Below are 13,245 nucleotides of genomic sequence, written 5' to 3'. Positions count from 1 at the left end.
CACTGACTTCACCACACCGCTGATTTTGTTTATAACTAGACAACAGATAATCTTGTATTTATTTAATGGCAAAAGGTCCACCACTCAAGATCAAAGCAGTGATGTTTAAAATTCATAAAGTTTCACTTTATGAGAGTCAATCTCATTTCTAAGGGAGGAAAACATAGGTTTTGAGGGAAAGACTAAAAATTATGAAACTTTAACAAAGTAGAGGAAATGAAGACGCTATACCCAGATCAATCTCTAATGGGCACATTTTTCTTTACAAGAAACAAACAAGTTCTGAGGTCAGGATCACCTACCAGATGCAAGGTCTCCATTCTCCACGTATGCCAAGGGCCTTTATGCTCTCTGTCAATCCTACGTGACCAAAAGTAACGTGATTCCACACTGGTCCTCAGTTGCTCACTGTAGCTAATTCGTTCAAATTAAACTTCAGGGCCTAAATCTGTAGACTACAACTTATGACAGCCTCATTCTGACACTTCCCAATCCAGCAGCTGGGCCGCCAGACCCCTCACTAAGGCGTGCAGGACTGACTATCAGGGGACGCTCAGAGTCAAACCCGGAGAGGAAACGCAGGGTGAGGCCAGGCCAGTCCCACCTCCCTGCAGCTTCAGGCAGTGGCCTGGCTGCCCAGCCCGACCCTGCTGCCCGGCCCCCCAGGGCCCCAGGGCAGCGCTCCATGCCTCGTCTGCACTTACGTGTCCAACATGGATCTGGACGTCTGGCCCCTCAGGACATGGGGTCAGGCCCTGCACAGCCTTCTGGGATAAGGCCTGTACTAGTTAGCCAAAGGGGCGCTGATGCAAAATACCAGAAATTGGTTGGTTTTTATGAAGGGTGTTTATTTGGGGTAGGAGCTTACAGACACCAGGCCATAAAGCAGAAGTTACTTCCCTCACCAAAGTCTACTGACGCGTGTTGGAGCAAGAGGGCTGCCGACGCCTGTGAGGGTGCAGGTTTCCTGGGCTCCTCTCTTCCCAGGTGTTCCTTCTCTCTGGGCTCAGCTCCTCTGTTTCCCCCACAAGGTCAGCTGTGGACTATGAGGCTCTCTAGGCTTTGCCTCTCTCCACAAGGTCAGCTGTAGACTATCAGTGAATGGCTCTGTCTCTCTCCTGGGGTTTCTACTGTGTCTAAGGAGCCATCTCTATTCCTCTGTGTTCTCCTGGCTCAAGTCCTCTTTTCCTGAGGCTGGCTTCTCTTTCCTCACTACCCAGGACTCCAGCTTAAGGCTTCAGCATCAAACTCCAACATCAAAGCTCCAACATCAAAAACCCCCAACTCTGTCCTTGGCCATGCCTTTTATCTGTGAGTCCGCCCCCCACCAAGGGGCGGGGACTCAATGCCCTAATGACGTGGCCCAATCAAAGCCCCAATCATAACCATACGCAGGCACAGGCCAGATCACAAACATAACCCAGTGTCTATCTATGTAACTCACAACCATATCAAACTGCGCAAGGCCCTCTCAGCAACAGGAACCTCCCTCCGCAGAACCCTCACTTCCCCGGGAGCCTTCTCGGGAGCACGTGCTCGCCACCCCCAGGGGCTACCCTCCAGACGGCGAGCAGGGCTGGAGCTCAAGCGCAAAGCAGGCGCTGAGGAAAGGAAAACAGCCGCCAACACCTGGGGCCCTTGCGTCCACCTCGCCATTCCCATGGCCAGACGCCTGGGGCCTCCCTCCAGGCCCCCATGACCATCCTCCCCACCCGCGGCACTGGCCGCTCCCTCTCACGGAGGGCCGGTGGTCTGGGAGATGCCAGCCAGCAGCTCCTGGTGCCCTGACACCAAGCCCAGCAGTGCCAGCTCCAGTGTCCCCCTCCAGCACCAAGCTCGGCCGCCACTGACTGCACACTTGGCCGCTGGCTGCCCATCTGGCCACAGACCCCAAAACTGCTGCCTTTAAGGAGTGGACGCCTCTGAGTGGCATTTGCCACGCACGAGCAACAACCTAACAGCGAGGGCCTGCGGGCGTGGGGGCGGGCCAGGCAGCGTGGGGGGGCAGCTCAGGCAGATCATCCCCGGGCCTCTCAGCAGGGCTCAGGGACAGCCCCTGGACGAGGCCCACACCCCAGGCGGCTCACACCCACGGCTCGTGCCTGTGCTCCAGAGGGAGGTGTGGAAGCTTCGCAGGCAGGCGAGGGGCAGGAGCAGGCAGGGTGTCGGCCCAGCGCCCGTCGCAGGAGACCCCGGGGCTGGCTTCGGTCCGAGGGCAGCCCGCCGGGCAGGCTGCGGGGCGCGGCGCCCTGGCCCCTGGCGGCGGCTCACCTGGATCCCGTCGAGCAGCTTGCTCATGCACCAGTAGGTGTCGGCCTCGACGTTGCGCAGCGCTTCCTCGGGCACGCTGGAGACGGCCACCGCGCTGTCGTCGTCGTCGTCTGCGGAGCACAGCAAGGAGAGAGCGTGAGCACAGACCCGGAGCAGGCAGAGGCCGGCAGGGCCCTCCCGCCGCACTGGCTCAGGCGCAGGCGCAGGCGCTCTTCCAGCTCACCACTTAGCGGCTCTCAATTTTAAAACCTAATTAGTTGCGGGTAATTAATATTCTGAAGCCTCTCTGATTAATTAGCATAATTAATATATAGTAAATTATTGCTTCTCAGGCATTTTACATCTAAATAAGAGAGCCTGAAATACATCATTTCTTCCTAACATAGAGCTCAAAGTTTTCTCATAAGATTTTTCAAGCTCTGTTTCTAATAAATACATGTATTTATTCCACATTAACTCCTCTAAAAACCTGTTTCCAAGGTTAGATTTTTCCAAAAACTTACTGAGTAAATATCCAAGAAAGGGGTGGCACAGACGCTATTGAAAGAAATGATAAGTAATGGTGATCTAAATCATTTCCTTCTTAAAATATAAAAAACCTAATGAGAAAACACAATTCGAAAGTTTTAAAATGCAAAACAGATGCCTAATTGAAATGTCTTATCAGATATTTGAACTAATTCTGCATCTGTACAAAAATTGCTAGCATTCAGCCTACCACTCACAAATGTTTGAAGAACTATTTTTTTATTTTCTTTATTTTTATTTTGCAAAATGTTCTATAAGAAGTATTTCAACCACAATATATTTAGAAAGCTCTGAGGCGGTATAAATTACAGTGATTGGAACTCTAATAACGGAGAACGTTTACTGAGCCTGTTAATCGCCGGGCACTCTTCTGCGGGTTTCGGAGGTACTGACGCCCTTGCTCTCGGGACCAGCTCTGTGGTCATCACCTAAGGAAAGCACGGCAGGAAGGCGGGGCTGGCCCCAGGCGCGGGCTGGGAGTGGTGAGTGGGGACGTGGACCCCACAGTCTGACCCTGAAGTCCACTGCCACAGCCACCCCCACCCCACGCAGAGCCCAGCGTGCTGAGGCTCTAGGCACCGGTCCACACTGCTGGCCAGAGGGGCGCAGCCAAACCACCACCTGCCTCCTTGCCTCATGGCCAACAAGGAGGGTGAGAAAGAGGAGGTGCCCCACGTCATCACCCTGGACGCTGCACCCAGGGCAGCAGCACAGGCCCCCTGCCCCTACATTCCCCCAGCACCTGCTGGAGCCCAGGGGCAGTCGGAAACATCAGGCTATGCAGCTATTCAGGACCTCGTGCAAATAAAAAGAGCACGCAACCCTCCATTCACTCAGTCCTTCTCTCGTTACTTTAGCAGGTACTTTTGTTTCTTTCCTTTTTCTGTTGAGAAGGATTCACTAACCACAAAATCCACTGTTTTAAAGTGATGAATGGGGAAGTGGACTTGGCCCAGTGGTTAGGGCGTCCGTCTACCACATGGGAGGTCCGAGGTTCAAACCTTGGGCCTCCTTGACCCGGGTGGAGCTGGCCCATGCACAGTGCTGATGCGCGCAAGGAGTGCCCTGCCATGCAGGGGTGTCCCCCACGTAGGGGAGCCCCACGCACAAGGAGTGCGCCCCGTAAGGAGAGCCGCCCAGCGCAAAAGAAAGTGTAGCCTGCCCAGGAATGGTGCCGCACACACGGAGAATTAACGCAGCAAGATGACACAACTAAAAGAGACACAGATTCCCGTGCCGCTAACAACAACTGAAGAAGACAAAGAAGAACACGCAGCAAATGGACACAGAGAACAGACAACTGGCGGGGGGCGGGAGGGAGAGAGAAATAAAAATAAATCTTTAAAAAAATAAAATAAAATAAAGTGACGAACACTGTGGTTTCAGTACATTCACAGGGTTGTGTGGCCATCATGCTCTCACCCCCGAGAGCAGCCTCAACCCATTAGCAGCCCACGCCCTGCCCTGTGCCAGGGCCCCCACGGCTCACTTTCCTGTCTCCAGACTCGTCCACTGCAGGGAAGTCAGCTCAACAGACAGGCTCCTCCCCAGGCTCATCCACAGGGCTCCCGGGCATATGCACCCCTTGGTGACCAGGAATGACGTGCAGCAGGACTTCCTGCTCAGAGCTCCGTCCAGACAAGGCAGGCACTTGAAAAGCTCGGGGGTTCAAGGGAGCTTCAGTCATGGGTTGAACAAACACATTTTAAAACGAAAAACACAAACCCTTCCACGTCAGAGTCTGGCGTGGCATGAAGAAGCAGGTTCAGAGACAGGTGGGCCCATGGTCCTCAGACGCCACTCCCGAAGGCGCGTGCCCAGCACCAGCTGCCCCACTGCCCTCGCCCCTGCCTGTGGCCCTGGCCGCAGCAGCATGTGGCGACGGGCCCCAGGCCACACCCTCTGTCACAGGGCTGGGCCAAAGCATGCGCCCAGGAGCTGCCGTGGCCCGTGCCACCCCCACCCTCCTTGCAGCCCAGCTGCCCCGACCCCTGTGCCCCCTGGCCTCAAGCCTCCAGGGCCCGGCACGTGAACGCTGCCCTCCAAGGTCACCCTCGAGGCCTCCACGAGGAAAGCACCTCTTGCTCTCCTCTGCGCAGCCCAGGCGACGCAGCCCGGGCGGGAGGTGCCCCCAGCTGCCCGCGGCGCAGGAAGTCCGACTCGGGGGCTGGCTAGAGGGCAATGTCGGAGGGGAGGTGACAAGTGGCCGAGGGCCCGGGACAGGCCATAATTCCTCCACCAGCGGAGTCACACCCGCCAACTCCGCGGCGTCAGAAGCGCCCTCCTCCAGCGCGGCGCCTCGCCAGGAGGGCAGGTCAGTGACCCGGACGCAGTGCGGCTCCGGCCAGCCTGGCGCGTCTGACCTCACTGTCCAGCCTCGGGGAACGGACTCCACAGCAGTAACCCGAGGGCTCTTCTGAGAAGTTCCCCATCGACATGGTCTCTCTTTCAAGGGCCTTCCTCAGGTATAATAAAAGACAAACATGGAAATGAAACAGGCCTCACCCTCGAGGCCCTCTCCCCAAGCTTACGAAGCAGCTCTGCTCGCGCAGACCAAGGGACAGCCCACGGGCGGCTGCGCGGCTGGCAGAAGCCTCGGCTCTTCTTAGTCTGCTTAACTACCTTCCTATTTTACATCTGAAAATGCCAGCAGCCTATTCTAGGTGTCCCAGCTCACAACGGGCCGTTTGTTGCTCTTCAATGTAATGAAGTAATGGCATTTAACTCAGAGAGCCCCTATGTCAATTTGTCTTCTAAATGCCAAGAGAATCAGAAATACCCTTATTGTTAGAGTGAAATAAATGGCCCCCTGCTGAGAAAGCATAAAGAGTGGCACAGAACCCTCCAGAAGCCCGAGTCGGCACCCAGGGATGGGCTGCTCCATGCCCACCGGACCTGCGCTTGGCCCAAGGAGCAGTATCCGGCCGACGCACCTCCTGGGAAGTCGGCACCTTCACTCCACATCACCCAAGCCCCAGGGATGTGGGAACGGGTGGAAGCCTGGCCCTGCGTTCCCGGCCTCCAGCAAGGGCTCAACAGGCATGCAGTGACGCGTGGTCAGGGGCCGAGGGTGCCGGGAGGGGCACGAGCTGGCTGCTGCGTGCTTCCAAGGGACGCTGGGGCGGTGGCTCTCCCCTCCGAGCACCAACGCTCTGGACGGGACATCGGTTTGCCCATTTCAAGATGGCGAGGCGGACGCTCATCGCTCTTTCCTGAGGTAACAGGCCCTGGAACTGAGCCTGCCCGAGAACAGGAGTGAAGTAGCGGGTGACAACGTGACGGGCCGCACAGGAGCCTGTCATCCACTCCATCGCGGCCCTCACCCTCCCCCCATTTGGGGTACACATGCCCTGGGGGCCAGATGAGGCAAACCAGCACCAGCAGGTCAGAGCCTGTCCAAGAACAGCCAGCACTGCGTGCAGCCTCCCATGCCGGGCACTGCGCGGCGGCCCTCCCTCACGGAACTGGCGGTGGGGGTCACGGGGCCCACTTGGCAGAGCAGGAAGCACACTCGGGGAGCCCACATGGAAGAGCTCGGGGGTCTCTAGACCCCAAGTCCACTCACTTGCCAGGGCACAAGCCCACTGCCCTTGACCTACAAATCGAGCTGGTCCCATGGCCCTGCCAGCCCCGAAAATGGAAGGCAGGAGCTCAGTGCCAGGCAGGGGCCTGGGGTTTGGTGCCCGTCCATCCCCTGCCAGGCCAGCTCCTCGGCAGGGCCCCTTCTCCCCTCACCAGAACACACAGCAGGACGGCAGGGGCCAGGCCGCCCTCTCCACCAAGCGGGCAGCACCCCGACAAGTCCTCCTCCTGCTCACCCACAGGAATGGACAGGGCGAAGGAGGCAGCCGGCCTCACAGACAGCAGGTCCGCTGGGGGACCAAAACGCAGAGGCCAGCCATGAGCGCATCTGACCCACGGAGGTGCCTGGGCAGGACGAGACGTGCCCGCGCAGGCCATCAAGCCAGCTCGGGGGTGGGCAGGACCTCTGAATCAGGGCCTCAAGTGGCTGAGGGCCCGGGACAGGCCGTAACGTCTGAGCATCCAGCCTGGAAACCTGCCCGCCCTCCACGCGGAGGCAGCCCCATGTCCCGCGGGGCAAGGCGGGGGAACAGGAGGGGCCACACGGGAAAGTGGGGCCCCGGGGGGGCTGAGGGGCCCAGCGCCCGAATGTTTGCCACTGTGCAGCCCCTAAACATGTGTCACCCCGACTGGCAGGGAAAGCACAGCGCTGCTATCGGGGAAGGAAGACGCTCGAGCTAAGAGGTCAGAGAAAGCCACAGAAGCGGAGGGATTCTGGTTCAAAGGGAAACACGATCGATTTTACATCATAAACGCACAGGCGAAGAGAGGGCAGGCGCGCAGGGCCGGCGTGGCCAAAGGGAGGGGGGCCTAAGCTGCCATGGCCACAGCCCTGGGGCTGCAGGGGCACCGCCCCCAGGACGGAAGACGGGGTTCCGTCCCTCACACGAGCCATGAACATACGCTGGGCGCCCAGAGGCAGCACGCCGCGGCAGGAGGGGACAACAGGGTGCACACGGGCCCAGAGTCGGGGTGGGGAGACGGCGTACTCGCAGCCCCCCAGCCAAGCAGGCCGCTGAGCCCCGCACAGGAAGGGCTTCCATGGAACTCTGGGAGGTGACATTCATGCCAAACACGTTCTTAAAATAATGGAATAGAAAATGACTTGTGTCACCTGAAATTTGATTGGATGCACTTTGAAGGCTTTACCCTCTCATCATGAACAGATTAACACGGGTATGTGTGACACTCATTTTGGAAATGCACCCAGCCCCCACTCACCCCTCCGCCACCCCGCCCCCACCGTGCCCCCTTTATCCTCAACCCCTCAATACAGGGGTCAGCCCTGGGCCCCGGGGATTCCAAAGAGAGAAAGGTGCGAGTCCACAGAGGGGAGGCCACGGAGTGCACAGGCTGACCTGAGGGGAGCCTGGGGGAGCCTGGGTGGGGAGAGGCAGAAAAGACACCCACAAAGCATGAGGCACAAGATCAGCAGTCCCAAGTGGACCATAACCCCATATGCAGACAATGGAGGTGGAACAGGCATTCAATTAAAAATAATTGCACTTGCCTTCTTGGCTCATAGCAAGGCTTGGGGTGATTTAAATAGCCTGTGAAAATGCTACCCTCATATAGTATTAAGTGAAAAGAGCAGTTTGTAAAATGCCCTTCCTTCAGCAAACGAGTATGTATCAAAAGCAGCACGGCTGCACACCTGTAAACACGCACAGCAGAGAAAATCGCTCAGAAGGATGCCACAGGGAAACGGACTTGGCCCAGTGGTTAGGGCGTCCGTCTACCACATGGGAGGTCCGCGGTTCAAACCCCGGGCCTCCTTGACCTATGTGGAGCTGGCCCATGCGCAGTGCTGATGTGCGCAAGAAGTGCCATGCCATGCAGGGGTGTCCCCCGCGTAGGGGAGCCCCACGCACAAGGAGTGCGCCCCGTAAGCAGAGCCGCCCAGCGCGAAAGAAAGTGCAGCCTGCCCAGGAATGGCACCGCCCACACTTCCCGTGCCGATGACGACAACAGAAGCAGACAAAGAAACAAGACGCAGCAAATAGACACAGAAAACAGACAACCAGGGAAGGGAGAGGGGAATTAAGTAAATAAATAAATCTTTAAAAAAAAAAAAAAAGAAGGATGCCACAGGTGGAGAACCCAGGAAGCCCCTGCTGCGGGGCATGAGGGGACGGGTGACGGGGACTTCCGCTCTCCTACAGAGGAGCAGAGGGTGAGGGCGAACAGGAATTCCTACAGGGGACAAGGACGTGGGCGCCACCTGCATCAGCGCAGCCAGCGCCTGTCTCTCCTGTGGACAAGTCTCCCAGAGCAGTCCCCGAGGGGGCGGCACTGCCCCCAGAGCGGCTGCCTGGTCCCAGCAACCAGGGCGAAGGGGCTGCTGCTGCCACCGATGAGGCCTGGCCCGCAGGACCGGCACGGCAGCACACGTTTCGGCCCCGCCACCAGCCCACTTGCCCGAGAATCCACGGCACAGGGGCACCCCGAGCCCGCGCCCAAACGAAGGCCCTTTTACATGGGAAAGCATTTTTTGCACAGTTCACACTAAACTTCCTAGGAAATTTACTGCACAAGTTGGGGGGAGGTCATACTTCCCTTTGCATTGAACTTTACCAAAACTAGTCTACTGCTCCAGAAAATCCTACCACCAAGGCAAGGCCGCCCAGGGCGTCGCAGCCACCACCGCGGCCTCCCAGGCCCCCTGCTTCTGAAGCTGGCGCATTTGAGACAGGACCGTGCACAGGCAAACGCACCCAAGTTCCTCTCCACACCGTCCAGATCTCGGTGGACAAGTACTGTCACACTGAAACATGTAATGTTTGATTTAAAGTTATTTCTTTCTCCTTAGAGCTAGGACGTTGTATTCTTTTTTGAATAATGTATGTAGGTAAGTAATCTATATGACATTTACCTTGGCAAAGACAGCATCATGAACACTTGTTCAAATAGGGTTGCAAACAACCAGGCTTTCCAAGTTACCCGATAGCCTTCCCTCCAGTGCTCCACTGTCCTCCCCGAAAGACCCAGGAGTTCCCTCCCGGCACCCCTCCAAGAGGGCACATGCCTCCACGTGCAGGCGCTCGCCAGTGCTGAAGGAACCACCGGCAGCCTGCGAGGCCATCCCAGGCCGCACCCTTCCAGGTGGACAATGTAACCCAGAGCACCGAGAGAAAGGGCTCCCCGGAGGCTGCCGTATCACACCTCCTCACGCACCACCACATCCCCTGGGCTGACACCAAGTAGGCATTTGTATCAGGTGAGTGGGCAGGCAGGTAAGAAGGTGGGTGGGTGGATGGGTGAATGGATGGGTGGGTGGGCCGATGGATAGATGGATACGTGAATGCGTGGGTGGGCCAATGGATGGCTGGATGGACAGATGGAGAATGGGTGGGGGGACAGACAGGTGGGTAAATGGATGGATGGGTGGGTAACTGAGTGGATGGGTGGGTGGGTGGACAAACGGGTGGACAGATGAACGGATACAGTGGGTTAATAGAATGGAGGGTATTCAGCCTGGTAAGGTAAACCACATGGGGATATAATTATTACTCTGAAGTATCTGAAATGCCATCTCAGGGAAATAAAGCACAGAAATGTTCTGTCCAAGTTTACACATCAAGAAGACAAAATTAGTCAGTGGATAACAGGAAGAAGGAAGTTGATGGACTCAAAATCAAGAACCTTCTGGCAATGAAAGCCGCTCAGCTGAGAACCACTAACCAACAGCCCCCACAACGAGCCTGCACAGTGAGCCCCTCTGTACTCAGGTTTCATGTGCACACATGACCCCGTTCGCTTCTGGAACAGCCCACTGAGGCAAGCGTGTCCCTTTCACAGACAAGGAGGCCATGCAGTGGCCTCCCAGGCCCAGCCCCAGGAAGGCAGAGCCTGCACGTGAGCCACATCCGTCAGACAGCAGGGTCCGTGCTCCCTGCGGGAGGCGCAGCCAGCGGGGCAGCCAGGGGCCCTCGGTTCCTGTTGAATCATCTAACTTGGGAAGCAACAGCTCAAGAAAAGCATAAGGGAAAACATTAAATGGATGGATGGGTGGGTGGACAGATACATGAAAATGAAAACAAGTATAAACAAATCCCCTCTCTTCCATCTTATGGCAAAAGAGCCTGATACCATCCCAAGTTCACGCTGAGACTTGGCATCAGAGGAGCAGCAGGGGCTGGGCTGGGTGGGCTCGTGTCCCTCAGGGGCCTTCGTGAGACAAAAGCTGCCATCACAGATGGCCAGCGTTCCACAGGACTGGCTCTCGCCTTGTCATTTTCAGGGAGAGCTAGACAAGAGGGAAGCCTGACACTTGTCAGTTTTCTGCCGCATTCGACCAAATGGAGAGCTCGTCGCGGGGAAGAGAGATCTCCTCGAATGTAAACGTCCCTTTCACTGCCACGGCTTCGGCGGCACTGACAGACCTAGTGTCGGTGCCGGGGGCCTGCAGCTCCAACGCGGAGGTAAAGCAGCGCACCTGCCGGGGGAGCCCAGAGGAGCAAGGGAGCGTCACTGTTGTTATGACGATGTTAATCACTACACCACACAAACCCCACAATAAACCTCTTCACATAATTAGGAGCTTAACTGGTAATCAGAAATATTCTGTTCTTTATAAGCAAGCTAGAATTTCTCTATGGCTCTAATCTTTGCATTTCCCAACTTGGGACTTTTAAATTTGAAACCCTGACACTTCAGTGATGGAGATTTTAGCGCTTAATTACATAGATTTGGGTTCCAAAGCAGAGAAAAATTCCTGCCTTGGTGAGAGTTAGCATCACAACCCGAGACTATAAATTCACAAAACTCTTTGGTTCAGCAAAAACAATGAATATTAAGATCAAACTGGCTTAGCAGTAAGAATGTTTAATGCTAATATAAATAATGTTCGCCTCAAGGTCACAGACTAAACCCCGTCACAGTTCCTGACTCTGGTACATGGTGGAAAGCTTGAGCTTCTGGCCTGCCGTCCACACACAGGCATCATGGCCAGTGGATGGGACATGAGCAGGTGACCATCACAAAACAACGATGACGTGCTCTCCATGAGCCCAGGAAGAGGGCCATATCCAGCCATCAGCTTCCTGGACCTAAGAGGAACCCCAAATGATGATGACCAGCCTTCTCCCCGCATATATCACAGCTCTGGTTCCCACTCCTGACCCCACGCTATCGCCACCACCATCACCACCACCATCACCCCCCGAGAAGATCCAGCCACGGTCTCCCACGCCAAAGAACCAGCCCAGCAGGAAGAGGACGTGGGCCCAGGACGCAGCTAGTTAGGGAGTGTGTCTAATGCCCGTGTAGGAAAACTGGCACCAAACTCCACACAGGAGGAAAAATCTCCAAGCACTGTGGGTTCTGGAGGTAAAGCGCAGAAGGTTTTCTGCATCTTGAATCATCATTTTTATAATGCCATTTTGGCAAAAAAAAATTAATCATATAACATTCTTCTGGCTTGACTGACCCTTTGAGTTTTCATAATGTTACGAGTAAGACTTTTGTTCACAGAAGTGCTGTTGGTTGAACTATTGATTCATTCTATCAACATGTGCTGAACACTATGTGCAAGAAGCCGAGGGGTTGGAGAAGGGTGTGAGGATGAGACAAGGGAAGCAGATGTGGCTCCGGGGACTGGGCTCCCGCCTGCCACCCGGGAGGGCCATGGTCTGGTTCCCAGCGCCTCCTGAAGAAGACGGTGAGCTGGCATGACAGGCAGGTGCGGCAAGATGACACAGCAAGAGACGCAGAAGAAAAACATGAGAGACACAGCAAAGCTGGGAGCAGAAGTTCCCAGTGCCTCCTAGGGAAAACAAGTAAGACAGCAAGCTGACATGACAGGCTGGCACGGCAAGCTGACGCAACAAGATGATACAACAAGAGACACAAGAAGGAAAAACAATAAGAACCAATCAGGGAACAGAGGTGGGTAAGTCATTAGGTGCCTCCCTCCCACATCACAGGACCGGGGCTCAGTTCCCAGTGCCTCCTAAAGACACAGCACACAGCAAGTGCAAACAAAAGGGGATAGGGAGGGGAGAGAGAGAGAAGGAGAGAGAGGGGAGGAGGGGGGGGGAGGGGGAGAGAGAGAGAGAGAGAGAGAGAGAGAAAGAAAGGTCTTAAAAAAAAAACAGTCTAGTGGGAGAGAGCACACATTCATTCATTCCCATGCTGACTTGCTCATCCGTCCAGTCGCCTAACATTCATCAGCCATCTACACATGGAGACGCGGCCCACACAGCCACAGCAGCACGACCTCCAGGACCAGGAGTGCGCGTGTCTACGGGAGGAAGCCTTGGATCTCAGCGCACAAGATGTGCAAGATGCGAGGGAACGCCCACAAGCCCAGGGCCAGGGAGGTGGCAGGAGGAAGGCTCACATGTGCAGGCCCGCAGCCAGCTCCTCTAGAGCAAAGGGACAGCTCTGAAGACCGCTGAGCACGGGAGCCCATCATCAGCTCGGTGCTTCAAGGAGAGTGCTGTGCCGGGAGGAGAACGCGGTGCACTGGCATTGAAGCAAGGGGCGAGGTGAAGGACCCCTGATCTGGAGGCACAGCTGAGGAGTGAGGAGTGAGGAGTGAGGAGTGAGGAGGGGGCAGAGGCAGGTGTAGAGGGGCCTCCCCGATCTGGAAGCGCAGCTGAAGTGTGAGGAAGGGGCAGAGGCAGGTGCACAGGGGCCCCCCTATCTGGAGGTGCAGCTGAGGAGTGAGGAAGGGGCAGAGGCAGGTGCACAGGGGCCCCCCAATCTGGAGGTGCAGCTGAGGAGTGAGGAGGGGCAGAGGCAGGTGCACAGGGGCCCCCCGATCTGGAGGTGCAGCTGAGGAGTGAGGAGGAGCAGAGGCAGGTGCAGAGCCTGCCCGTCCCAGGCGCGGGCTGAAGAGAGAGGGCTCGGGCACCCCCGAAG

The 13,245-nt window shown here is 56.4% G+C and overlaps 1 protein-coding gene across 2 annotated transcripts in view; it reads right to left on the bottom strand.

Moving 5' to 3' along the window:
• Positions 1-13,245, bottom strand: part of TBC1D22A (TBC1 domain family member 22A) — a 361,556-nt gene that overhangs the window by 176,946 nt on the left and 171,365 nt on the right. For both annotated transcript variants that reach the window (XM_058308954.2, XM_058308955.2), the window contains exon 9: positions 2,272-2,381. In XM_058308954.2, coding sequence (XP_058164937.1) covers positions 2,272-2,381 — 110 coding nt within the window. The remainder of the gene's footprint in view (positions 1-2,271; positions 2,382-13,245) is intronic.

Source organism: Dasypus novemcinctus, chromosome 12 (genome assembly GCF_030445035.2).
Source record: "Dasypus novemcinctus isolate mDasNov1 chromosome 12, mDasNov1.1.hap2, whole genome shotgun sequence".
NCBI classification, from domain to species: Eukaryota; Metazoa; Chordata; class Mammalia; order Cingulata; family Dasypodidae; genus Dasypus; species Dasypus novemcinctus.
Note: the sequence above shows the minus strand (reverse complement) of the source record. Positions and strands in the feature narration are given on the sequence as shown.